The 25,580-nt window shown below is 43.3% G+C and overlaps 2 protein-coding genes and 1 non-coding gene across 8 annotated transcripts in view; 2 read left to right on the forward strand and 1 right to left on the reverse strand.

The window, feature by feature from the left end:
• Positions 1 to 13,521, forward strand: part of ASGR2 (asialoglycoprotein receptor 2) — a 32,924-nt gene extending 19,403 nt beyond the window's left edge. The window contains exon 8 of the mRNA XM_029211533.1: positions 13,268 to 13,521. Coding sequence (XP_029067366.1) covers positions 13,268 to 13,402 — 135 coding nt within the window. The 3' untranslated portion in view covers positions 13,403 to 13,521. The remainder of the gene's footprint in view (positions 1 to 13,267) is intronic.
• Positions 13,419 to 20,883, forward strand: LOC114888885 (C-type lectin domain family 10 member A-like). Of its 6 annotated transcripts, none has more exons than XM_029211525.1 (11): positions 13,419 to 13,435; positions 14,069 to 14,217; positions 16,791 to 16,979; positions 18,263 to 18,379; positions 18,691 to 18,795; positions 18,883 to 18,954; positions 19,058 to 19,129; positions 19,290 to 19,376; positions 19,465 to 19,616; positions 20,110 to 20,216; positions 20,345 to 20,883. In XM_029211525.1, exons 3-11 carry the CDS (start codon positions 16,913 to 16,915, stop codon positions 20,499 to 20,501), a joined length of 936 nt encoding a protein of 311 aa, XP_029067358.1. In that variant the 5' UTR covers positions 13,419 to 13,435; positions 14,069 to 14,217; positions 16,791 to 16,912; the 3' UTR covers positions 20,502 to 20,883. The 6 variants fall into 6 exon arrangements, with proteins under 6 accessions (XP_029067358.1, XP_029067357.1, XP_029067359.1 ...); XM_029211524.1 differs by lacking the exon at positions 13,419 to 13,435 and adding an exon at positions 15,896 to 15,967; XM_029211526.1 differs by lacking the exons at positions 13,419 to 13,435; positions 14,069 to 14,217 and adding an exon at positions 14,905 to 15,967 and having other exon boundaries at positions 18,691 to 18,786.
• A 777-nt stretch (positions 20,884 to 21,660) lies between these two features.
• TRNAD-GUC lies at positions 21,661 to 21,733 on the reverse strand. Its single transcript has one exon. It is a non-coding gene; the product is annotated as a tRNA-Asp (tRNA).
• Positions 21,734 to 25,580: the final 3,847 nt, after the last annotated feature.

Genomic DNA, 25,580 nt, shown 5'->3' on the forward strand with positions numbered 1-25,580 from the left:
AACACAGCCAAAAATAAAAATAAATAAATAAATAAATTTATTAAAAAACATACTGGAAAAGAAACCCAGAGAGGTGCTGAACGTAACTAGTCACAACTTACTAAGAGATGATAAAAAAGAAACCATTCTTCCCAGCCTCTGTAAGTGAAGATTATTTCAAGGGAATTCTTAGATGTAGTGAGAGATTCAACACTTTTTTTCTCTCCGTATCAGGGAGAGGAACGCTTCTCCATGCCCCATTGGCCAGATGATGGAGTCCAAAGGGAACCAATGTAGAGACTGGAGTTGTCTTCAAGGGCGTAAGACAGGCCTGTCACTACCAGGCCAGATAGTAGTTAAGCTGCACACTCTATTGGACTGCTATTTGAGAAGAGCAAGAAGAGTTTGCAGGGAGGCTGTGGATGTGTGCTGAGGAGTTTTGGAGTAACCATGGAGAAATAGACTCGTCCTTGACAGAAGTCTGAAGACATAAACCTGGGCTGGAGCTGCCCCATTCATCAGTTGATTGGGTTACACTTGGTTGTCTGTCAGGGAACCTGTGAGCCGAGTGGACCCTATGGATATCAAGCTTGAACCACCTAGAGAGGACCCTGCCCAAGAGGACTGCCTGGCAGTAAGGCTGAAAGAGGATGTGGGTATACAGCTGCAATCTGGGGCAGGAACTAATGGTGACCATCACAGAGGGCAGCGAGAGAGCTCATCATCCTCGTGAAGAGCTGGTATGGTGCAGAGGGTCCCATAGGGGTCTCTGAAGCACCACACAAGTAAGGCCAGTGTTGGAGGCCTGCCATGAAGAGCAATTTGACCGCCACAATAGCACCAGATCACAGAGCTCTTTTCCTTGAATTCTCCTCTCCCTTGCCCCAACCCTCAAGGATCAATGAAGAGAGGAGGAAAGAAAGAAAGGAGGAACCAAACAGTCCATGACTCCTGTCCTAGGTTCTTCAGAAGCAGATCTGAAATGAGGATCCCTATGAAAGTAATTCATTAGAAAGTGTTTTCAAGAAAATTAAGGATATGGGGGAACAGGATGAGGAAGAGAAGGACTTCTAGCAGGAGTATAATAGAAGTTGACCGTAAGATGAGGGTTCTTGTAAAAGTGATTCATGAGGAAGTGGCTTTAGGCAATATTAAGCAAAGTCCTGTGGTGGTGGTGTAACAGGCTCAGTCCCACAGGGGAAGAATCGGGAAAACGCCAGTCACATCTCAGAGTTGTCTCAGTCAGAAACAAGGGATCTGGAGTATTTGAACTCTTGCATCCACAGTCATTGGTTAAGGGTGGCCTATGGTTGGTGAGAATGTAAATTCCAAGATATTTCCTGCTTTCTTTGTGCCCAGATGGAGCATGCTGTAGCAGCTTGAGGGCAGTCCATTGACAAAGAGACACAGGTGCTGCTTGTTAAGAATAAAGTCATTTGCAAATGAAGCAACTGACAAAGGATTAATCTCCAAAAGTTATAAGCAGCTCATGCAGCTCAATAACAAAAAAACAAACAACCCAATCCAAAAATGGGCAGAAGACCTGAATAGACATTTCTCCAAAGAAGATATACAGACTGCCAACAAACACATGAAAGAATGCTCAACGTCATTAATCATTAGAGAAATGCAAATCAAAACTACAATGAGATATCATCTCACACCAGTCAGAATGGCCATCAGCAAAAAATCTAGAAACGGGGCTTCCCTGGTGGCACAGTGGTTGAGAATCTGCCTGCTAATGCAGGGGACACGGGTTCGAGCCCTGGTCTGGGAGGATTCCACATGCCGCGGAGCAGCTAGGCCCGTGCGCCACAACTACTGAGCCTGCGTGTCTGGAGCCTGTGCTCCACAACAAGAGAGGCCGCGATAGTGAGAGGCCCGCGCACCGCGATGAAGAGTGGCCTCCGCTTGCTGCAATTAGAGAAAGCCCTCGCACAGAAACGAAGACCCAACACAGCAAAAATAAATTAATTAATAAACTCCTACCCTCAACATCTTCTAAAAAAAATCTAGAAACAATAAATGCTGGAGAGGATGTGGAGAAAAGGGAACACTCTTGCACTGCTGGTGGGAATGTGAATTGGTACAGCCACTATAGAGAACAGTATGGAGGTTCCTTAAAAAACTACAAATAGAGCAACCGTATGACCCAGCAATCCCACTACTGGGCATATACCCTGAGAAAACCATAATTCAAAAAGAGTCATGTACCAAAATGTTCATTGCAGCTCTATTTACAACAGCCTGGAGATGGAAACAAGTGTCCATCATTGGATGAATGGATAAAGAAGATGTGGCACATATATACAATGGAGTATTACTCAGCCATAAAAAACGAAATTGAGCTATTTGTAATGAGGTGGATAGACCTAGAGTCTGTCATACAGAGTGAAGTAAGTCAGAAAGAGAAAGACAAATACTGTATGCTAACACATATGTATGGAATTTAAGAAAAAAAATGTCATGAAGAACCTAGGGGTAAGACAGCAATAAAGACACAGACCTACTAGAGAATGGACTTGAGGATATGGGGTGGGGGAAGGGTAAGCTGTGACAAAGCGAGAGAGAGGCACGGACATATATACACTACCAAACGTAAGGTAGATAGCTAGTGGGAAGCAGCCACATAGCACAGGGAGATCAGCTTGGTGCTTTGTGACCGCCTGGAAGGGTGCGATAGGGAGGGTGGGAGGGAGGGAGACGCAAGAGGGAAGAGATACGGGAACATATGTATATGTATAACTGATTCACTTTGTTATAAAGCAGAAACTAACACACCATTGTAAAGCAATTATACTCCAATAAAGATGTAAAAAAAAAAAAAAAGAATAAAGTCACACTGGAAACCAGTGTGCTTGAAAAGAGTGAAGGAATCTGAGCAAAATCCAGATAGTGTCTGCTACAGCCAGGCCACTGCAGATCCTGAGTTGGTGCTGTATAAAGCTTTAATTGGATGCAAGTTTTTTTTGTTTTGTTTTGTTTTGTTTTTTTCGGTACACGGGCCTCTCAGTGTTGTGGCCTCTCCCGTTGCGGAGCACAGGCTCCGGACGCGCAGGCTCAGTGGCCATGGCTCATGGGCCCAGCTGCTCCGCGGCATGTGGGATCTTCCCGGACTGGGGCACGAACCCATGTCCCCTGCATCGGCAGGTGGACTGTCAACCACTGCGCCACCAGGGAAGCCCTGGATGCAAGTTTAAAGCTTAGTTTTATTTTAGACTGCACTTTAGAGACCTGAAATTAAGACTGATCTTATAGCTGAATATATAGGAAAGAAAAAATCCGAGAAAGTCTATTTAGTAACAGTGGAATGACAGTATATGATGCCCTTAATCAGGTTGAGGAATTTCCCTTTAATTTCTAGTTTTCTGTTTTATTTATTTATTTGATTGACTGATTGATGGCTGCTTGCAGTTTATTTTCCACTTGGTGCAAGGCACAGGGTTGTGGGGTATCAGGAAGGCTCTCATGTGTCTTGGATAGTAAAGAGTGGGATTCTCTCAGCTTCCTTTTTAGTGTTTTTTGCTGTTTTGATATTAAAAACCCAACTGCTTCCACTGGCTGCAGCCTGCTTAGCTCGGGGAGGGGAAGGGGGTGGGGGTGGGGTTAGCTCTGATGAGCCTAGTGCCTTGGAAGAAAGCCTGGCAGCTGGTGGTGGCCACTCAGGACAAGGGGGGCAGCAGTTGGTTTTGCCAGGCTGGCCACCAGGCTGCTGCTTCCACATGGCTTCCCGAGCCAGGTCACAGCTGAGCATACCTGTGGAGGCCTGGGCAGATTCCAAGTGCTCTGTGGCCATGAATGGGAGAGTGGACTTCCCGAAAAAGAAGCTAGCCCACCAGTGTCCCGGGTCGGCTCTGGGGAGACTGGGGTGGTGAGAGATGGCTTCCCCAGGGTACTTGGCACTTCCGTAGGAGCTGTTACTGGAACTGGAACCCAGGTGACGCTGGTATTAGTCGTGGATGGCCACCAGAGAGACACTGGAGGGGATGACTGACATGCTCTTGCTTGTGGGCTGGTGGAAACCTTGGCGGCAACCCCTCGCGGGCCTCGGTGAGCAATCGCGGACAGTGGGGACCGGGCCACTAGACCACGGAGCCCATCTGCACAGGAAACCAAAGGTGGCCGCTCCACTATCCAGAAGCGCGGGGCGCGTACGTGTGGACGCTCCCCATTATATGACGGCATGGCCCAGTGCCCTGCAAAGCCCCATTGCTGAGAGTTTTTAAAAAAATCATGGTTGGGGACTTCCCTGGTGGCGCAGTGGATAAGACTCCGTGCTCCCACTGCAGGGGGCCTGGGTTGGATTCCTGGTCAGGGAACTAGATCCCACATGCATGCTGCAACTAAGGAGTCTGCCTGCTGCAACTAAGACCAGGGGCAACCAAATAAATAAATATAAAAAAAATCATGGATGGGTATTGAATTTCATCTAATGCTATTCTGAATGATTGATATGATTACATGGATTTTCTTCTTATATTGTTAATATAGTGGACTACATTGATTTTTGAATATTGAGCCAACCTTGCAATCCTGCAACAAACCTCATTTGGTCATAGTGTGTTATACTTTTTGTTTATTGCGAGATTCAAACTGCTAGTGTTTTGTTGAGGATTTTTATATCCATGGTCATGAGAGATGTTGGTCTGTAGTTTTCTTCTCTTGTATTATCTTTGGCTCACTTAGTAGCAGGGAAAATGCTTGCTTAATAAAATGAGTTGGGAAGGGTTCCCTCCTTTTCTATTTTTCTGGAAAGGATTACATAGAATTGGTGTTAGTTCTTCTTTAAGTGTTTGGTAGAATTCTCTAGTTACACCATTTAGGCCTGGAGATTTCTTTTTTGGAAAGTTTTAAACTATGACTTCAATTTCTTTAACCGTTATGGAGCACTTCAGTTAATTTATTTCATCTTAGGTAAGTTGTGGTAGTTTGTGGGTTTTGGAGAATTGAATAATTTCATTTAAGTTGTTAAAATTTTATGCATAGAATTATTCATAATGTTCCTTTATTATCCTTTTAATCTCTTCTGAGTGTATAGTAATATCCCTTCTTTTATTCCTGATATTAGTAAATTAATATAAAATTAATTTGTTCCTTTTTTTTTTTGGTCAGTCTTGCTAAAGGTTTATCAATTGTATTGATCTTTTCAAAGAATTAGCTTTTGGTTTCACTGATTTTTCTCTTTGTTTTTCTGTTTTCAATTTTATTGATTTCTGTTCTTAGCTTTATTATTTCCTTTCTTCTGCTTGCTTTGGGTTTGTTTTGTTCTTTTTCTAATTTCTTAAAATGGGAACTTAGGTTGTTGACTTAAGATCTTTCTTCTATTTAGGATAAGCATTTAATGTTGTAAATTTCTAAGTATTTTTTTAGCTGCATCCCACAAATTTTGATATGTTTATATTTTAATTGTAGTAATTTCTCTTGAGACTTTCTCTTTGATCCATGGATTATTTAGAAATGTGTGGTTTAATTTTGGGGATTTGGAGATTTGTAAATTATCTTTTTGTTATTGATTTCTAGTTTAATTCCATTTTTATCTGAGGCCTTATGTTATAAAATTTTAACTTGTACCAATTTGTTAAAGTTTGTTTTATGATCCATGATATGGTGTATCTTGGTGAAAGTGCCATGTGAATTTGAAAATAATGTGTTTTCACTATTGTTGGGTGGAGTGGTCTATAACTGTCAATTAGGTCTAGTTTGTTGATGGTATTAAGTTCTATATTTTTATGTCTACATGTTTTATTACTCAGAAAAGAGTGCTGAAGTTTTCAACCATAATGGTGGATGTGTCTCTTTCTCTTCATTTCCTTCAGTTTTTGTATCATGTATTTTGAAATACTGTTGTTAAGTGTATATACATTTAGGATTGTTACGCCTTATTGGTGAATTAACCCTTTTATCTCGTAATGTTCATCTTCATCCCTAGTAATTGGATTTGCTCTGACTTTTACTTTGGTATTAATATAGCCACTCCAGCTTTCTTTTGATTAGGGTTTGCCTAGTTATCTTTTTTTTTTTTTTTTTTGCGGTACGCCGACCTCTCACCACTGTGGCCTCTCCCATTGCGGAGCACAGGCTCCGGACGCGCAGGCTCAGCGGCCATGGCTCACGGGCCTAGCCACTCCGCAGCATGTGGGATTCTCCCGGACCGGGGCACGAACCCGTGTCCCCTGCATCAGCAGGTGGACTCTCAACCACTGAGACACCAGGGAAGCCCTGCCTAGTTATCTTTACCCATATTTTAATTTTAACCAATTTATATCATATTTGAAGTGAGTTTCTTGTAGACAGCATATAGTTGGGTCATTTAAAAATCCATTCCCTACCTTTTCATTGATGTGTTTAGACCATTTACATTTAATGTCATTATTGATATTTTTGCATTTAGATCTACCATGATTTGTCTTCTGTTTCTTCCCTCTGTTTTAAATTTCTCTGTTTCCAATTTCCTGCGTACTTTTGGGTTATTTAAACATTTTTAATTCTCCATTTTAATTTTTCTATTGTGATTTTGACTATATCTCTTTAAAAAAGTAATTAATTTTATTTTTGGCTATGTTGGGTCTTTGTTGCTGCACGTGGGCTTTCTCTAGTTGTGGCGAGCGGGGGCTACTCCTTGTTGTGGTGCACGGGCTTCTCATTGCAGTGGCTTCTCTTGTTGCAGAGCACGGGCTCTAGGTGCGTGGGCTTCAATAGTTGTGGCACGTGGGCTCCATAGTTGTGGCGCACAGGCTTAGTTGCTCCACAGCATGTGGGATCTTCCTGGACCAGTGCTCAAAGCTGTGTCCCCTGTGTTGGCAGGTGGATTCTTAACCACTGCCCTACCAGGGAAGTCCTTGACTGTATCTCTTTGTGTAGTGTAAAAAAATTGGTTGCCCTAGGAATTACAAAATACATACTTAACTTTTTACAGCCTACCTAGAATCAATGCTTTATTATTTTAATGGAATACAGAAACTTTACCACTGTAAAGATCCTTTTTTTCTTCTCTGTTATAGGCTGAATTGTGTCTCCCCTAAAATTCATATGTTGAAGCCCTAATCCCCAGTACCTTAGAATGTGACTGTTTAGGGGGATAGGGCCTTTAAGGAGGTGATTAAGTTAAAATTAGGCTGTTTGGGTGGGCCCTAATCCAATCCGACTGGTATCCTTATAAAAAGAAGAAAATTGGACATACAAAAAGAGGCACCAGGGATGTGCACGCACAGAAGAAAGATCATATGAGGACACAGTGAGAAGATGGCTATCTGTAAGCCAAAGAGGGAGACCTCAGATGGAACCAAACCTAATGACACCTTGATCATGAACTTCTAGCCTCCAGAACTGTGAGAAAATTAATTTCTATTGTTTAAGGTACTCAATCTGTAGTAGTTTGTTATGGTAGCCCTAGAAAACTAAAACACCCTCTTTATGCTACAGTTGTCTTATATTTTAAATCTACATACCTTGAAAACCCCAGTAGGCAATGTTACTTTTTTTCTTTGTTTTTAACCATCAAGCATATTTTATTTTATTTTTTAAAATTTTATTGAAATATAGTTGATTTACAGTGTTGTGCAAGCATATTTAAATGTCTCAAGAAGAGATCAAGAATCTATTATTTTACCAAGACATTTACCATTTCTGTTACTCTTCATCCGTGTTTTCTTCTGGTGTCATTTCCTTCCAGTCTGAATAGCTTCCTTCAGTCATTCTTTTACAGTAGATCTGCTAACATTAAATTTTCTTAGTTTTCTTTCAACTGAGAATGTCTTTACCTTAATTTCTGAAGGATATTTTCACTGGACATAGTATTCTGGTTGATAGTTCTTTCCTTTCACCATTTGAAAAATGTCCCATTTCCTTCTGGCCTCAATTTCTAATGAAACTAGTTTCAGCTGTCATCAGACTCCTTCTTCCCCTGTAGGGGGATGCTTTTAAGATCTTTTACTTGTCTTTTATTTTCAACAGTGGTGTTTGGAGGGCATATTTACATGTTTTTGAAATATATAATCCTGTCGCAATATATTGGCTCGTAATAATAACAAACCATGCATCTGTTATTATGTATGTTTTGTTTTATTAAATTTCTGAAATGTTTAGTATTGCCCTATTGATAAAGAAGAGTCTCCAAGTATTAGCAGAGTAACTCATTATCACTTCAATAATGTAAATATAGCATTGTTAAATTTTTGGAATAATGTGATTTCAGTAATTCCTGAGAATTTCCTAGAATTCTGATTTCTTGCTCCTGAATCCTAAAGATTAATATCTGTCAGACATTTGGAAACACCAGCTAGACCTGATAACATGATAAGCTGCGTTGTGTTTCTGGATAGCAAGGTATAATACTACAAATATATCAGTCCTTCCAAAAATTATATGTAAACATAATGCAATTTTTTTTTTTTTTTTTTTTTTGCGGTACGCGGGCCTCTCACTGTTGTGGCCTCTCCCGTTGCGGAGCACAGGCTCCAGACGCGCGGGCTCAGCGGCCATGGCTCACGGGCCCAGCTGCTCCGCGGCATGTGGGGTCTTCCCGGACCGGGGCATAAACCCGTGTCCCCTGCATTGGCAGGCGGACTCTCAACCACTGCGCCACCAGGGAAGCCCCCATAATGCAATTTTGATCTGAATGCCAGTAAACTTTTTTTTGGAACAGGACAAAATAACTTTGATGTTCATATAGAAGAACAAAAGTCTAAGTATATATAAGATTTATGGTTAAGAAATTGTGAGAGGTCACTTTAATCTGCTAAAATCAAATCAGTATGATATTAGCACAAGAAAAGAAATTAAATCAGTGGAACAGACTACAAGTCCAGAAATATATACAAATATAGTTAGGAATTTAATATGTGACAAAAGTCTCATTTTAATTCATTGGGGGAAAATATAAAATATAGTTTATAAATCAGTTATTCATTTGGAATAAAACAAAGCCAGACTGTTGTCTCAAGCCCTATACAGGAATAATAAACCCTAGATGGATCAATTATTTAAATGTAAACATTAATCATTAGAAATATTAGAAAGAAAATTTGGAAAATGTATAAAATTGGGATAGGGAGCTCTTTCTAAACAAGGCTAGAAATCCAGAAGCCATAAAAGAAATGGCAGTCCTTTTTGATTACATAAGAATCGGGGGGGAAACAGCATGCCAAAAGGCATTATGCTTTTAATATCTCACTGAGACGTCCTGGACAATAAGGTGAAATGAGGCACAATTCCACAATCTATCTTTTCTAATATTCGACAAAATGAGCAAAGTTACCACCATTTACCACCTTTACAAACGAGACCAAAGTTACTCCAGCAATATCCAAACGTGAGAAGTTTTCAAACATCTGACATCAACTTTGCAAACTGGAGATCTCAAAACAAAAGATATAAATTTAGCATCTTTAAGATTTAATCATTTGTGTGCTGATTCTCTGGGATTTTAAAAGTAGATAATCATATCATTTACCAGTTATGACAGCTTTCTTTCAGTCCTCATGTGTTTGATTTGTCTTGTCTTTCTTCACTCTCTGGGACAATCTCACAAAGAACTGGGGAGAGTGAGCATCCTTTATCTAGCTCTAAAGAAATGCTTCTTTTTGCTCTACTTCTGGGAAATTTCCTCAACTTTTTTCTTCCAGGTCTTCTACTAAGTCATTCAATTAGATTATAATATTTTTTACTTTCCCCTAGTGTACTTATGTGTATATACTTTGATAATATAAAACAATTAAAAAAGAAATAACAGAACCTCCCCCAGAGCTGAATGACATAGATCTCAAATGGAAATGGATCTCAAATTCTCTGCACAATGGGTCAAAAAAGGCCCATACCTAGTCCCATTACTATGAATTTCAGAGTATCATGTAGAACAATAAGATAATAAAAGCTTTCCAGATAAGAACTTTAGAAGGTAATCACTGAAAGAATAGAAACAAGGTGCATAATTTCTAAACCATTAGAAGAAAGAAAATGCAAGAAGAAATAATAAATCTGTCAAAGTCAGGAAAGAAAAAAGACAACATAATATGGTAGATTGAAAACATGAGATTATATGGTAGGAATAAATCCAAAAGGCCCTAGGATTGCCCCTGCCTTTGGCTTCAGGTTGAGGTCCAGAGGAGTGGAGGGAAGGTTCCCCAGGAGGAGCGGATTCCCCTAAGACAGCCTGCCACCATTTAAAGGTTTGTTGGTGAAGGTGGGAATAAATGAAAATCCTTATACATGGTCGGGGAGAAAATAAATTGGTGATGTCTTTTCAGAGCAGTTTGACAGTATCTGTACAATTAAAAAATTTAAGATAGTTGTGTCTACTCAGCAATTCTACTTCTAGATATTTAACCAAGAGAAATATCTGCTTCTTAGCACAAACAAGTATATATAAGCCTATTCACGTCAACATTATTTATAAAAGCCAAAGATACAAGCATCTCAAAATGCATCACCAAGGGAATCATTAAATGAAGTCTGGAAATCTGTACTCTGGAACACCATGCAGCCGTTAAACTGGAGGTGGGCAGCCACATGAGAAAATCCTCAAGACCCATTTTTAGGCAGAAGCATGTTACAGAGAAAATTCTGTGTTAAAAAAAAAAAACTTCTCTACTTATGTGCGTGTATTCGTATAGGTATATAAATATATCTGAAAAGACACATCAAATTTCTATTTCTGGGCTCGGGGGCTGGAAATTGGATAAATTTCTTATTTTACTACCTTTCCCTGACCTATCATGCCTGAGCTATAGGTGAGGATACACCTTAAATCAGTGACCAATATGGTGCCCTCTCCCCCACAGCCATGTACAGGACTAAGAGACAGAGAAGCGTAGTGTCTCTTACCTGGCACCTAATAATCCACGTAAGGACTTTTTCCTTTTCATCTGCACAATCTGGGATCATTGGATTTTGGAAGCTCTAGTGCCCAAGGAAAGAACCCACCCACCAGGGAAGATACCTTTGGTTCTGTTTCAGTTTGAAGATGAGATTGAATCCTGGCTGATTTGGGCTCCTCATTATACCACTAGGTAGGGGATATGGGAAATTGTACTTTTGGGGGTGACTGATTCTTATTAAGAAGGGAAATAGGTCTGTTGCTTCACGATGGGGAAAAAGAAGACTGAGCCTGGAATTCATGAGACTCTGGGGTGCTAGACAGCACTCACATGTCCAATAATATAATGGTCAGTGGTGCATTGTGGTGACCCAAGATAGACGGGACCATAAGGACTTGGATGCTGCAGAAATGAAGTTTGGGGTCACCCCACTCGGTAAAAGAATCCTGACCAGCTGAGGTGCTGGGAGAGGGTAAGGGATCATGGAAAAGGTAGTGGAAGAAGGAAGCTATGATTGTCAACCATGAAAGAAGTCTCAGAGACAAAAGGAAAAAAAAAAAGGTTACTTGCAAAGAAGTTGTAAGGGCATGACTAATCATTAATTTTTATATTTAATCTTTTCTTACTATAAAAATTTAAATCCCACTTCAGATCAAAGAAAGAACTTTCTCTGGAATCATCGCTGAATGTATATTTAACTAAATTCTCATTTGTTGTGCTCTTTTGTGCGTGGGTTCCTAGGAAGATAAAGACAAATGTCTGTTTCAGACCTGTTTAACATGTACATATCATGATTGATCATGTAAACAATATGAGCCTGTGTGTTACAATTTTTAATATTGAATAACAATATGGATAATAAATATATTCACAAGGAATGAGTACCAGGGATATAAATTAAACTGCTTAGCTGAAACTAAAAAAAAAAGTTGTAAGGGAATCAGACTTTGGGAGGACAGGCTTACCAAAGAAAACCACACCAGGTATTCAAAGGAAAATACTGCACAATAACCAGTTTTAACAAGTTTTCATCAGTCTGCTCCTGATGGCAAAACAGAACTTCTCTCACATGATTAGCCTGTGCACAAAAGGTCATGAGAGATCTTAAGGCATCAGCATTACAAAGGCAGGGAGAAAGTTGTTTTTCCTAGGGAGTCAGCAATTTATGGGAAATGCTCAAAGTTTCATTTATTTTTGGGACTAGAAGGAGAACTGTTTTGTGTGTGTATGTAAAATCCACATGCAATTTATCAGCAAAAATCCTGTCAATTCTACCTTCACAGTATTTCAGAATCAAAACATTTCTCACCACCACCAAGCACAAACCACCATCATCTCTCACCCAGCTATTACAATGGCTCTTATTATTATTTAAAAAAATTTTCTTGGAGTATAGTTGATTTACAATGTTGTGTTAGTTTCAGGTGTACAGCAAAGTGATTCAGTTATATGTATATATATATTCATTCTCTTTCAGATTCTTTACCCATATGGGTTATTACAGAATGTTGAGTAGAGTTCCCTGTGCCATACAGCAGGTCCTTGTTGGTTATCCATTTTATATATAGTAGTGTGTGTTTGTTCATCCCAACCTCCGAATTTGTCCCTCTCCCCCACTCTGGGTTGCCACTCTGGTCCCGGTTCATGAAATTCACAACACAGTAGTCACATTGTTACAGTTTAAATGTAAATCAGTTCACTCAGTCCTCTGCTCTGACCCCTCCTCCAAAACCTGCCCCTCTTACGGGTAAAAACAAATCCGTGACAATAGCCTACAGGCCCTGAAGAATTGGAGCTCCAGGTTTTCCCGCTATGATTCATCTACTTCTCCCTCACCTCTTTCAGACTTTTGCTCAGATAATCATCTTCCCAGTCTAGGCTGTTCTTGACATCCTAGTCTTGACAGCCTGTTAAAAATTGACCTTATTTTACCCACTTCCTTGCTATATTTTCTTCCACAGCACTTATCACCGTATGACATTATATATATTTTACTCAATATATTTTTATTATTATTAATTTTTATTTATTTACTTTTGGCTGCTTTGGGTCTTCATTGCTGTGTGCAGGCTTTCTCTAGTTGCAGCGAGCGGGGGGTACTCTTCATTGCAGTGTGAGGGCTTCTCATTGTGGTGGCTTCTCTTGTTGCGGAGTGGGGGCTCTAGGCTTGTGGGTTCAGTAGTTGTGGCACGCAGGCTCAGTAGTTGTGGCACGCAGGCTCAGTAGTCATGGCTCACGGGCTCTAGAGCACAGGCTCGGTAGTTGTGGTGCACGGGCTTAGTTGCTCTGTGGCATGTGGGATCTTCCCAGACCTGGGATCGAACCCATGTCCCCTGCACTGACAGGCGGGATTCTTAACCACCGTGCCACCAGGGATGTCCCTATATTTTGCTCATTTATTCTGTTTACTGTCACCCGGTAGAATATAAGCTCTGTGACCAGGGCCTTTTTTACCTCTTTGTTTACTTCTGAAGGATACGTTTCTTCAGGGTTTCAAAAAAGCCAGACCAGAAGGTACACAGCAAGTCAGTATGGCCTTGGCACCTGGAAAGGGAGTCTTATCATCAAAGGAGGACCAGCATTGGCATCCCAAGAAGAGGAGCATTTAATCTTTATTTTAACATGGACATTCTTTACTTCTGGTCAGTGTACGCTTTCCTTTACTAATTAAAGCAGATGTACCCTGTGTGTGTGTGTGTGTGTTTAAGGGCCATTTATTTATTTATTTTTACTTTAATTTTGGCTGCATTGGGTCTTCGTTGCTGTGCGCAGGCTTTCTCTAGTTGTGGTGAGCGGGGGCTTCTCTTGTTGTGGAGCACAGGCTCTAGGCACGCGGGCTTCAGTAGTTGTGGCTCTTGGGCTCTACAGCGCAGGCTCAGTAGTTGTGGTGCACAGGCTTAGTTGCTCCGCAGCATGTGGGATCTTCCCGGACCAGGGCTTGAACCCGTGTCCCCTGCATTGGCAGGCAGATTCTTAACCACTGTGCCACCAGGGAAGCCCACAATGTATATTTGATAGGCCACAAACAGGCTGTTTTAGTTAGCATAAAATTCAAGTTAGCTCATGAAAAAGCCAGAATGACTTCCCCATACCTCAATATGTGAAAATTTCTTTTATCAACACCGAGTAAATACTTGTTGAATGGATGGGTAAATGCTTGGATGAGTGAATGGAGAAACATACCATGTTCTTTGTGGGAAAGATTCAATAATCTTTAATTCAATAATAATCAATAATTCAATAATAAGCAAAAATGTTGATTATCCCCAATTAAGGTGTGAAACTAATACAGTACTGGGGTCGACACAGAGATGAGAGACCCAGACCCCGCTCCCAGGAAGGACTTGCTGCCCAGTTGTGGGGAGTGTAACTTGTGCACACAGCCACCTCCCCTGAGGTCTCACCCCTGCTGCGGTAATATCAGGTAATAAAGGCCCTGGTTCAGCCCAGTGATGGGCAGCTCTGACAGGCGGTGCAGTTGGTTTGGCTAAAGCTTTGTGGGGTCTTTGCATCTGTTTAACTTCTTCCTCTGCCCCCTCCTCTTCTTTCCCCATCCTTTCACAGATGTGGATCCCTAATAAATAGACTGCACCCCAAATTGGCTTCCAAAAACCCAACCTGTAACAAATACTAATTAAAATACCAAATACCAAATACAAGCAAAGCAAGAAAACAAAACGAAACTGGAAACAACCTAAATGTTTATCAATAGGGAAAAGCTTAGTCAATAAATTATGGCACAGATTATGAAATGAGATGAAGATGAAAAATGAATAAAGGACATTTTATGAACTGATATGGTAAAATGTTCCTGATACATTGTTAAATAAATTTTAAAAAGCAAGTAGCAGAACACACTCCCATTTAATTAGAAAATAGAAACTGAAATGTATTTGCTTTCCTTCCTCCCCCTTTTTTTTTTTTTTAACATCTTTATTGGGGTATAATTGCTTTACAATGGTGTGTTAGTTTCTGCTTTATAACAAAGTGAATCAGTTATACATATACATATGTTCCCATATGTCTTCCCTCTTGCGTCTCCCTCCCTCCCGCCCTCCCTATCCCACCCCTCCAGGCTGTCACAAAGCACCGAGCCAATATCCCTGTGCCATGCGGCTGCTTCCCACTAGCTATATACCTTACTACGTTTGTTAGTGTGTATTCCTTCCTCCCCTTTTAAGACACTAAGAATCTTTCTTACTGTGAAAAGATTGTGTGTGTGAATTCAGAGCAGCCCCCTTAGAGGGATTTACAGAGTTGACAGGATTAAATTGAATCCGTTTCGTGAGGACAGTGTATGTGGAGAGAGCCCAGGCTAGTGTGTCCGGCAGCACTGGGCTGGAAATCTGGCTCTTTTGCTTACCAGGGGTGAGATCTTGGGCAAGTCACACAATGGCTCCGAGCCTAAGTCCATCATCCAAAATTCCTCCCAAGGTTCTTGTGGAAATTGAATGGTTAATGCAAGTGTCTGGCACAATCCTCATCAGATTTGCGTGCTCAATAAATTCTGTTCTTTCCCCTGGCTTCTCCCCTCCCATTCCGGCCAGGAAATCCTACTCTCCACCACCCGCTTCCCTCCTTCCCAGCGGAGTGAAGAGAGCTGGCCAGAGCTAGGGGAGCATGATGGCTGAGGCCCCAGAGGAAGCTCAGATGCCAGGGACCCCGGGTCAGGATTGAGTGAGAGCAGAGCAATGGGCTCCTCTGGACCCGGGTTTGCAGTGACGGAGACACCAACGATTCTGAGGTCTTCAGATGCAGGAAGTGAAAGGAGGTGTGGGGCAGACTGCACCTCTGTTTCCTTCTGGTCCAATGCTTCTCTCCCAAATGATAAAATTGAGGAAGTCATGGGAACTCAAAAGAAGCGGAAAGGGAGTAGACACTCCCTACAAGAGGAAAGCAGAGCTGGCCCCGTATCCAGCTGCCCTGTGCACACCACGTCTGCCTGCGTTTTGATTTCAATTCCGTCCTGTTATTTACTGCCCCAATCAGGGAAACGGGAGATTCCCAGATTATAGACTCCTGGTCTTTCAGACACAAAGACCAGCAGGTCTCCAGTCACTTAGGTGGCTCCTCCTTCAGTCACCTCCATCCCAACTCTGCAGGATTTAGTTTTTTCCGCTCTGGTCACCGCTGCACAAAGAACTCAAGAATCATAGCCTCTGGACTTTTCACAGGTAACCAGGTTGGGGATGCAGGTGAGACTAAGGGGGCAGGGAGGATGTCAGAGAAAGCAGGGAGAGGGCACTGTGGGTCTTAGGTGAGACTGAATGGGAAGATATGTAAGGGGGCAGCTTGGGGATTTAATGACCGAGCAGAGATTTTAGACTCTCTTCCCTTCACTGGATGCAGATTGAATTGTGGCAGCCACAACCTCAGTCACAAACTGAGACTCACACTCAACCCCTTCTCTAGCCCAGTTCCAGCCCTGTCTTCAGTCCCCACTCCAGCCAAACCCCGTACCAACCCCAGTTCCTCCTTTAACCCCAATGGCATCTTCACCCCCAGAGTCAGCTTGAACCTTTGTGGTTTTTTTGGCCGTGCAGTGTGGCACACGGGATCCTAGTTCCCCAACTAGGAATTGAACCTGTGCCCCCTGCAGTGGAAGCGGGGAGTCCCAACAACTGGACCGCCAGGGAAGTCCCAAGTCAGCTTGAATCTTAACACCAGCCCCCACCCAAGCTTGAACCTCAACTCTCTCCTATTTCCAACTTCAGCACCAAGCTTAGGTCCAGCTCCATCCATGGCTTCAACATGAGTACTGACCCCAATCCTAGCAGGAGACGCAACCTCGATTCCAGCTCCCAGTGTTAGACCCAGTCCTAGCAATACATTTAGCTCCAACTTTACCTGCACTGTCAACCCCAAACTCAACCTGACCCTAGCTCAAAGCCCAATCCTGACCCCACTTCTGACCTCAGCTGCAAAGCCAAGCCCATCCCCGTTGCTAGCCTTGACCCTGGGCTTCTTCTCAACCCTCATCTCTTCCCTTATCTCCAGCCTTGCACGCGGGTCTTACCTGGTCCCAGCCTCCATCTTTATCCCAGCTCCTTCCCCAGCCTGGCCGCTGGCCCTGCCTCTACTTCAGCTTTGACAGCCTCAGAGGCCGTGTTGGTCCAAACATGTCAGTGAAGTATGAAGACCTCCAGTACTTGGAGAGTGAGAAGAAAAGCCAGGGGTTTACAGATGGTAAGATGAATGGGGAAACGGTCTTTCCTAAAATCTCCTCTGAATATGTTTAGAAGGATTTCTGCTGTCGTGTCATGTCTGCACCTCTACCATATGTACTGGTGGGGTCTCTCACTCTGAAGGGGAGGCCCCAGACTCTGGGGACCCCAATAAAAACACGATTCAAGGTCCACAGCAGTCCTGGCTTCCTGTGCTCTGGGGAAGGGCATGAGAGTAAACCTATTTTCTTTCTCTTTTTTTTTTTTTTTAATTTTGCCACTTAAAAGATTTACTGGCTATTTATTGTAGCTATTATTATTATGGACACATCCAGGAATAACAAAACATAGACCCAGATTAATTACACTGAAGGAAATTGCTAATATTGTCTTTTAAAACCATTGCAGCCATAATGATTGTTGCCTCCCAGCCTGGGCATGTTAAAAGCACCTAGTGTACATTTTCCAGAATTTTATTTTTCCTTCTTTTATTTCCAAAGTCTTTTTTTTAAATTAATTAATTTATTTATTTTTGGCTACATTGGGTCTTCGTTGCTGCGCATGGGCTACTCTTCATTGTGGTGCGCAGGCTTCTCGTTGCGGTGGCTTCTCTTGTTGCAGAACACAGGCTCTAGGCACGTGGGCTTCAGTAGTTGTGGCATGTGGGCTCAGTAGTTGTGGCTCACAGGCTTAGTTGCTCTGCGGCATGTGGGATCTTCCTGGAGCAGGGCTCGAACCCGTGTCCCATGCATTGGCAGCCAGATTCTTAACCACTGTGCCACCAGGGAAGCCCTTATTTCCAAAGTCTTGAGGAATAACTTCTTCGTAGAGCCTTTACCTTAATGGCCAACAGTAAATCTCTTCTCTCCTATAGATGTGCCCTACTTGTACTTCTGCTTATTAATCCAGAGGTCAGCAGTGTGTGTTCCTTATGGGCAAGTGCAGTGTGCCCCATATTAGTAAACCCATTTTCTAACTTGTTTTCACTGATGAGTGTGAGCCTGCTAAGGTAGTCGCCGTCTCTCTCCCTGGGTCCTCCTGCCTGGTGCCCCAGCTCTGACGATAGGACCTTATACATCGCCATCATCCCCTGTCTGTGTGTCTTTGTGTACATGTGTCCCCAGGGGTGTGAGGGGCCCGTGTGACTGAGCACTTGTGCTGGTCCATGAGGGGTCAGGGGCCTGGACAGCCTCCCCCCAGCATCAGCTGCAGCAGCCTCCTCCCTGCAGGTCCCCATGGCCCTGTCCTCCTCCCCGTCTCTCACGTCCTGGACCCTCCTCGTCCTGACGCCCTCTCCTCTTGCAGGGCTGCCTGCCCTCGAGACCTTCCTGCAGCGGCTCCTCTCCAGCACCCGCTCCTTCCTGCTCTCCCTGGGCCTCAGCCTCCTCCTGCTGGTCGGCATCTGTGTGATCGGATCCCAAAGTGAGGGGCACGGGGTGGGCAGGGAAGAGAGAAATAATGGGGTGCAGTGGTGGGGGCACTGGTGGCGAGAGTGATAAATGAGGATGACTGCTGGCCCTGTCACTTATCAGTTGGGGAATGAGGTCAAATTATGTCCCCTCTCTAAGCCTTAGTTTCCTCACCTGCAATATTGTATAACAATAGTGCCCATCCCTTTGGGTGGGGTCACGCTGTAGGGACCCAATGACACAATGCATGTCAAGTGCCCTGCCCAGTGCTGGCACAGAGGACCTGATAACCCTTAGCACTGATTGTCTCATCCGCCTGATCAGATTCCAAGTTTCAGAGGGACCTGGCAACCCTGAGAACAACTTTCAGCAACTTCACTTCAAACACTACGGCTGAGGTCCAGGCACTGAAATCCCAGGGTGAGCCTGGTATGGAAGGGGCTCTGGACTGGGGTGGGGTGCGGTGGGAGAGGGGGAGGAACTGACTCCTGAGCCCTGAGTCTCTGTGTTCTCCAGGTGGAAGCTTGCAAGAAATGATAACATCTCTGAAAGCTGAGGTGGAAAGTCACAAGCAGGAACTGCAAGCAGGTGAGAGACCCTTCGGGAGAGTGTGTGGAGGGGTGAGTGCCAGGCACTCAGGGCGGGGGAGAAATGGGAGCAGTCACGTGGTGCTGAGTGCCCTCCCTTCCAGCCCGTAGCTTGAATGACAAGGTGCTTTCTCTGGAGAGCAGCCTGGAGAACCAGCTGCAGGAACTCAAAGCAGGTCAGGCCCCTGCTCCCCTTCACCTGGGCATGAGGCGTGTGGGAGGGCAAGGGGGTTCCTAGGCTGGGGCCCCGGGCGTGGACCTCTGGTCTCCAGGGACTCAAGGAGCAGAAGCCACACCCAGGGCACTGTCCCCACTGCCCATCCGTGTGCGTCCCAGGTTATTCCGAAATGCTCTTGCGAGTCCAACAGCTGGTCAAGAACCTGAACTCCCTGACCTGCAAGATGGCTGCTCTCAAGAGCAATGGTGAGGGCTGCATGGGGTGGGCCGGCCCCAGTGTCTGCCCACGTCCCCCGGACAGCATCTCAGACCCTCCCCTGTCCCGGCCCCTTAGGCTCGCAAAACAACTGCTGTCCTACCAGTTGGCTGGAGCATGAAGGCAGCTGCTACTGGTTCTCTTCCTCGGGGAAGCCCTGGCCTGAGGCTGAGAAGTACTGCCAGCTGGAGGATGCCTACCTGGTGGTCATCAACTCCAGAGAGGAACAGGTGAGGCCCCTAGAGCGCAGGTCCAAGACACGTCCCATTGAAGAGAATGGTTCTCCGCCTTGGCTACATATTGGCATTACCTGGGGAGCTTTTTTTTTTTTTTTTTTTTTTTTTTTGCGATACGCGGGCCTCACTGCTGTGGCCTCTCCCGTTGCGGAGCACAGGCTCCGGACGCGCAGGCGCAGCGGCCATGGCTCGCGGGCCCAGCCGCTCCGCGGCATGTGTGATCTTCCCAGACCGGGGCACGAGCCCGTGTCTCCTGCACCGGCAGGCGGACTCTTAACCAGTGTGCCACCAGGGAAGCCCGACCTGGGGAGCTTTTAACAACGACTGCCATCTGAGCCAGACCCTCAGAGGTTTAATTGGCCCCGGGCGTTGGGATTAACACCCCGAATCTCCTTGACGGGTTTAATGAACACGTGAAGTTCAGAAATGCTAGTCCAAGGAGTTGGCAGGGTGGGGAGAAGTCACCACTGCCCTTCTGTTGTCCCAGGATTTTGTCCAGGCCCATATAGGCTCCTCCTACACCTGGATGGGCCTCAGTGATCTGGATGGAGTCTGGAAATGGGCGGATGGGACGGACTATGAGACCAACTTCAAGTGAGTGCCCCGGGTTTCTGTGCCCTTCTTCCTCGTTCAGCTCGGTTCCTCCAGGGTCTGACCCTCAGCCCCTTCTCCCTGACCTGGATTTTGTGCCTCCCTAGCTGCCTGTTGTCCTCTCCCCTCAGGAACTGGAAGCCAGGCCAGCCGGACGACTGGCAAGGGCACGGGCTGGGTGGGGGCGAGGACTGTGCCCACTTCCACCCCGATGGCAAGTGGAATGACGACGCGTGCCAGAGACCCTACCACTGGATCTGCGAGGCTGGGCTGAGCAAGGGCAGCTAGGGGAGCGGACCACCTGGCCAAGGAAATGGCGGGGCTGGGGGAGGGGGACCTTCTCCTGTGGGAGAGGAATAAGCCCTGGGAGATTGGAGCACTGCCATTGTTTGGAGTTGGGTTTTTTTTTTCCCCCTTAACTTTTAAAAGATTATCTAGAGTTCCTAAGGTATTTTTTAAAAAAGTTCTGCTTTATTGAGGTATAACTGACGTACAAAATTGTAAGATATTTAAAGTGTACATCGTGATTTGATACAGGTATGCGTTGTGAAAAGATTCCCCCATCTAGTTAATGAACATATCCATGACCTCAGATATTTATCTATTTTTTAAGGTGAGAACACTTAAGTTCTACTCTCTTAGCAAATTTCAATTATACAATACAGTGTTATCAACTATGGCCACTGTGGTTTTTATAATTATTTTATTTTAAAAAATTTTATATTGGAGTATAGTTGATTAACAATGTGTTGGTTTCAGGTGTACAGCAAAGCAATTCAGTTATACATATACAGGTATCTATTCTTTTTCAAATTCTTTTCCCATTTAAGTTACTACAGAGTATTGAGCAGAGTTCCCTGTGCTATACAGTAGGTCCTTGTTGGTTATCTATTTTATTTTATTATTATTATTTATCTATTTTAAATACAGTAGTGTGTACACGTCAATCCCAAACTCCCAATCTATCCCTCCCCCCAACCCTTCCCTCCTGGTACCATAAGTTCGTTCTCTAAGTTTGTGAGTCTGTTTCTGTTTTGTAAGTAAGTTCATTTCTATCATTTTTTAAAGATTCTGTACGTAAGCAATATCATATGATATTTGTCTTTGTCTGACTTACTTCACTTAGTATGATAATCTCTAGACCCATCCATATTGCTGTGAATGGCATTATTTCATTCTTTTTAATGGCTAAGTAATACCCGTTGTATATATGTACTACTTCTTCTTTATCCATTCATCTGTCGATGGACATTTAGGTTGCTTCCATGTCTTGGCTATTGTAAACAGCGCTGCAATGAACATTGGGGTGCATGTATCCTTTTGAACAATGTTCTTCTCCAGATATATGCCCAGGTGTGGGATTGCTGGACCTTGTTGTAGCTCTGTTTTTAGTTTCTTTCTCTCTCTCTTTTTTTTTTGCCGTGCCACGCAGCTTGTGGGATCTTAATTCCCCGACCAGGGATTGAACCTGGGCCCTTGGCAGTGACAGTGTGGAGTCCTAACCACTGGACCACCAGGGAATTCCCTATTTTTAGTTTTTTAAGGAACCTCCATACTGTTCTCCATAGTGGCTGTACCAATTTACATTCCCACCAGCAGTGTAGGAGGGTTCCCTTTTCTCCACACCCTCTCCAGCACTTATTGTTTATAGACTTTCTGATGATGGCCATTCTGACTGGTGTGAGGTGGTATTTCACTGTAGTTTTGATTTGCATTTCTCTAATTATTAGTGATGTTGAGTATCTTTTCATGTGCCTCTTGGCCATCTGTATGTCTTCTTTAGAGAAATGTCTATTTAGGTCTTCTGGGCAGTTTTTTGATTGGGTTGTTTGTTTGTTTTTTGATATTGACCTGCATGAGCTGTTTGTAAATTTCAGAAATTAATCCCTTGTTGGCCACATGGTCACCGTGTTTTACATTAGGTTCTCAGAACTTATTCATCTTATAGCTGAAAGTTTCTACCCTTTTACCAACCCTTTCCTGTTCCCCCCAACTCCCGGCCCTTGGCAACTACCTTTCTACTTTCTATCTGTGAATGCGACTTTTTTTTTTTTAAAGAGTCTACATGTAAGTGATACAGTATTGTCTTTCTCTATCTGGCTTATATTACTTGGTATAAATGCCCTCAAGTTCCAACCATACTGTTGCAAATGGCAGGATTTCCTTCTTTATCATGGCTGAGTAATATTCCATCATTTTATATATACATATATATAATGGATATATGGTAAATGTTATATTATTCTTTATCCATTCATCCACTGATAGACACTTAGGTTGTTTCCATATCTTGACTATTGTGAATAATGCTCCAATGAACATGGGACTGCAGATATCTCTTTGATATCCTGTTTTCATTTCCTTTGGATATAAACCCAGAAGTGGAATTGCTGGATCATATGGTACTTCTACTTTTAATTTTTTGAGGAACTTCCATATTGCTTTCCATACTGGCTGCACTAGTTTACATTCCCACCAACAGTGCCTAAGGGTTTCTTTTTTTCTCTACATCCTCACCAGCTTCTGTTTCTTTTTAACCTTAAAAATCAGCTTTATTGAGGTGTAATTCTTACCCAATAAAATGCACCCACTTAAAGAGTAGAGATGACTCTTGACAAATATGAATACCTAGGTAACTACCGCTCCAATCAAGATAGAACATTTTCCATCACCCCCCAAAGTTCCCTTATACCCCTTTGCGGTCTAACCCACTTATTTGTCCCCAGGCAGCTAATGATCTGCTTTCTTTCACAGCTAATTGGTTTTGCCTACTCTAGAATTTCTTAAGAATGAAATCACACAGTATATACTCTTTTGTGAAATCTGATGTATTTCATGTCACCTGATTTTTAACAACCTTAAAATGGCAGAATGGAGAAGCTAGGTGAGGTCTTGGAAAGTCCTATGTTATTGTGAAAAGAGTATTTTCCTTTCATATAGATTTGAGTTCAATTCTTTTTCTGTCACTTAAAAGTCAGGTAAACTTAGGGTAATAAGGAAAGGTAATTCTTTCATTTCTTTGAAGATCCCAGAATTGTTGGGAAAAGTAGATAAGATCCCAGGTGTATTGGCTACCTATTGCTATGTAACAAACCACCCCAATGCTCAGTGGCTTAAAACAACAAGCATTTATTATACCTCACGGGTCTGTAGATCAGCTGGGTGGTTTTTTGGTCTGGCTAGGCATGGCTCATCTTAGCTGGACTGGTTCATGCATTTGTGGTGGGTTGGCTGGGAGCTGGCTGGTCTAGGACGGCCTCTCTGCTGTGTCTGACATTTGGCTGGCTATGGGCTGGGGTAATGGGCTGGGGTAATGGACCATGTTAGGCTAGCCTGGGCTTGTTTGCATAGTGTTTGGGCAGGGTTCCAAGAGAGTAATCTGAAGAGTTGCAGGGACTCTGGAGCCTTAGGTTTGGAACTGAAGCATCACTTCTGCTGCATCCTATTGGCCAAAGTAGATCACAAGGCAGCCCAGATTCAGAGAGTTGGGAAATAGACTCCACCTTTTGATGGGAGGAACTACAAAGCCATATTGTGGAGAGAATGTGTATAGGGAGGGATGGAAATTGCTATTTTTCTAACAATCTAGCATACCAGGGGAAGCATGTCAATCATGGAGAAACAGCTCAAAGCTAAAGGTTCCCATTAAGAGAGGACAGAACCCATTCATTACTGTACTGGTACCAAGAAAACTGCCTGGCATATAGGAGTGTCTCAATTAATGTTAATTAAAATTAAAGAGGGTGATGTCAGAGGGAAGGTATGGGAAAAACAAAATTTAGCTCCCAGGAAGCAGCACCCTTTCACTTTACCCTGCCCACCAGCATCACATGAAAATCATCAGGATGGAGCAGAGAGAGGTCTTGATGGAAAGTGCTCTGAGGGGACCTGGAACTGATGGGTCCAGAAGACACTGCCCAATATGCAAGAGATTCCATAAGGGGCAGCAGTACCCAGTGAGTTCTGTGGCCACAAAATACTGGAACCCAGTGTAGCCAAGGGCACAGAACATTAAAACCATACCAATAATACTCCAAACCAGTAACTTCCAGGTCATTTCCCTCATCACTTTATGCAGTCCTACTTAATTAATTCTTCTTCTGCTGGATGTTGGGTCAGCATTCAAGTCTCATGAAGTTCTCTGTGTCTAGACTAGAATAGTCCTGGAAATCCGGACTCAGTCTAATGATGGAACTGACAGTTATCTAAGCAACATCTGCTCAGAAGCCCATACTCCTGAGTGTGTCCCTTGAAATAATAGTATTTAAGAATACTTGGTACCATGCCTTTCCTGAGGCTTGCAGACTACCCTTCTTTGTTGAAGACATTTTTCTAAACCACATAGCTACAAACAGGGTCTTCAGGCAAGAGCAGAAGGAAACAGAAAACTTACAGATTGATAAGGTTAAATGGCTACAGTTAATTTATTATAATAACCACCAATATCATAATGGAGAATAATGTTATCTATTGAACGTAATACAGAACTATTTTATGAGGATTTGATGTATGTTTCCCAAAGAGGAAGAACATTTTGTGGTCAATGAGGGCATTGACAAATCTCCAACACCTTCCAATCTGTAGAGTGTACAATCTCTGAAACACTTATATTACCATTAACATTTTGCCAGTACATATTAACCTAGGGATGGCTGAATTCCCTTTTGATTGAACAGCTCTTCCCATATAGCTCTTAAAATAGTGGTGAGATAGTTAAGAATATGGTGCACACCAAATGAACTTTTTTTGTTTGTTTGTTTGTTACCATCTCTCTTTCTCTAAAGGAAAAGAAAAAAATCTTTGTAGTGATCCAGTGACCTTCTGGGGAACCCCCAAAATCGTTTAGGGTAAAAAGACACCTTCAGAATTTTATTTTATTTTTATTTATTTATGTATTTTTAGAAGAATTTATGTATTTATTTATTTATTATTTATTTTTGGCTGTGTTGGGTCTTCATTGCTGTGTACGGGGGCTACTCTTCGTTGCACTGCGTGGGCTTCTCATTGCAGTGGCTTCTCTTGTTGCAGAGCACAGGCTCTAGGTGCACGGGCTTCAGTAGTTGTGGCACATGGGACTCAGTAGTTGTGTCTCGGGGGCTGTAGAGCGCAGGCTCAGTAGTTGTGGCGCACGGGCTTAGTTGCGCTGCGGCACGTGGGGTCTTCCAGGACCAGGGCTCGAACCCATGTCCCCTGCATTGGCAGGCAGATTCTTAACTGCTACACCACCAGGGAAGCCCCAGAATTTTATTTTTCTGAATTTAAGGTCTGATCTTGAGAAGGCAAAATTAAAATTTTTCAGATAAGTTGGGACTTCCCTGTTCGCGCAGTGGTTAAGAATCCGCCTGGCAATGCAGGGGACACGGGTTC

The sequence above is a fragment of the Monodon monoceros genome, unplaced genomic scaffold, assembly GCF_005190385.1.
Source record: "Monodon monoceros isolate NGI ecotype Baffin Bay Population unplaced genomic scaffold, NGI_Narwhal_1 Super_Scaffold_9, whole genome shotgun sequence".
In the NCBI taxonomy this organism is placed as follows: Eukaryota; Metazoa; Chordata; class Mammalia; order Artiodactyla; family Monodontidae; genus Monodon; species Monodon monoceros.

Bases quoted from the DNA above. Each gene is read 5' to 3' on its own strand.
- LOC114888885 (XM_029211525.1), top strand. From the start codon at position 16,913: ATGTCAGTGAAGTATGAAGACCTCCAGTACTTGGAGAGTGAGAAGAAA. The intron at 18,796-18,882 runs GTATGGAAGGGG...TGTGTTCTCCAG, and splicing joins GAAATCCCAGGGTGAGCCTG to GTGGAAGCTTGCAAGAAATG. The intron at 19,377-19,464 runs GTGAGGGCTGCA...CCGGCCCCTTAG, and splicing joins GGCTGCTCTCAAGAGCAATG to GCTCGCAAAACAACTGCTGT.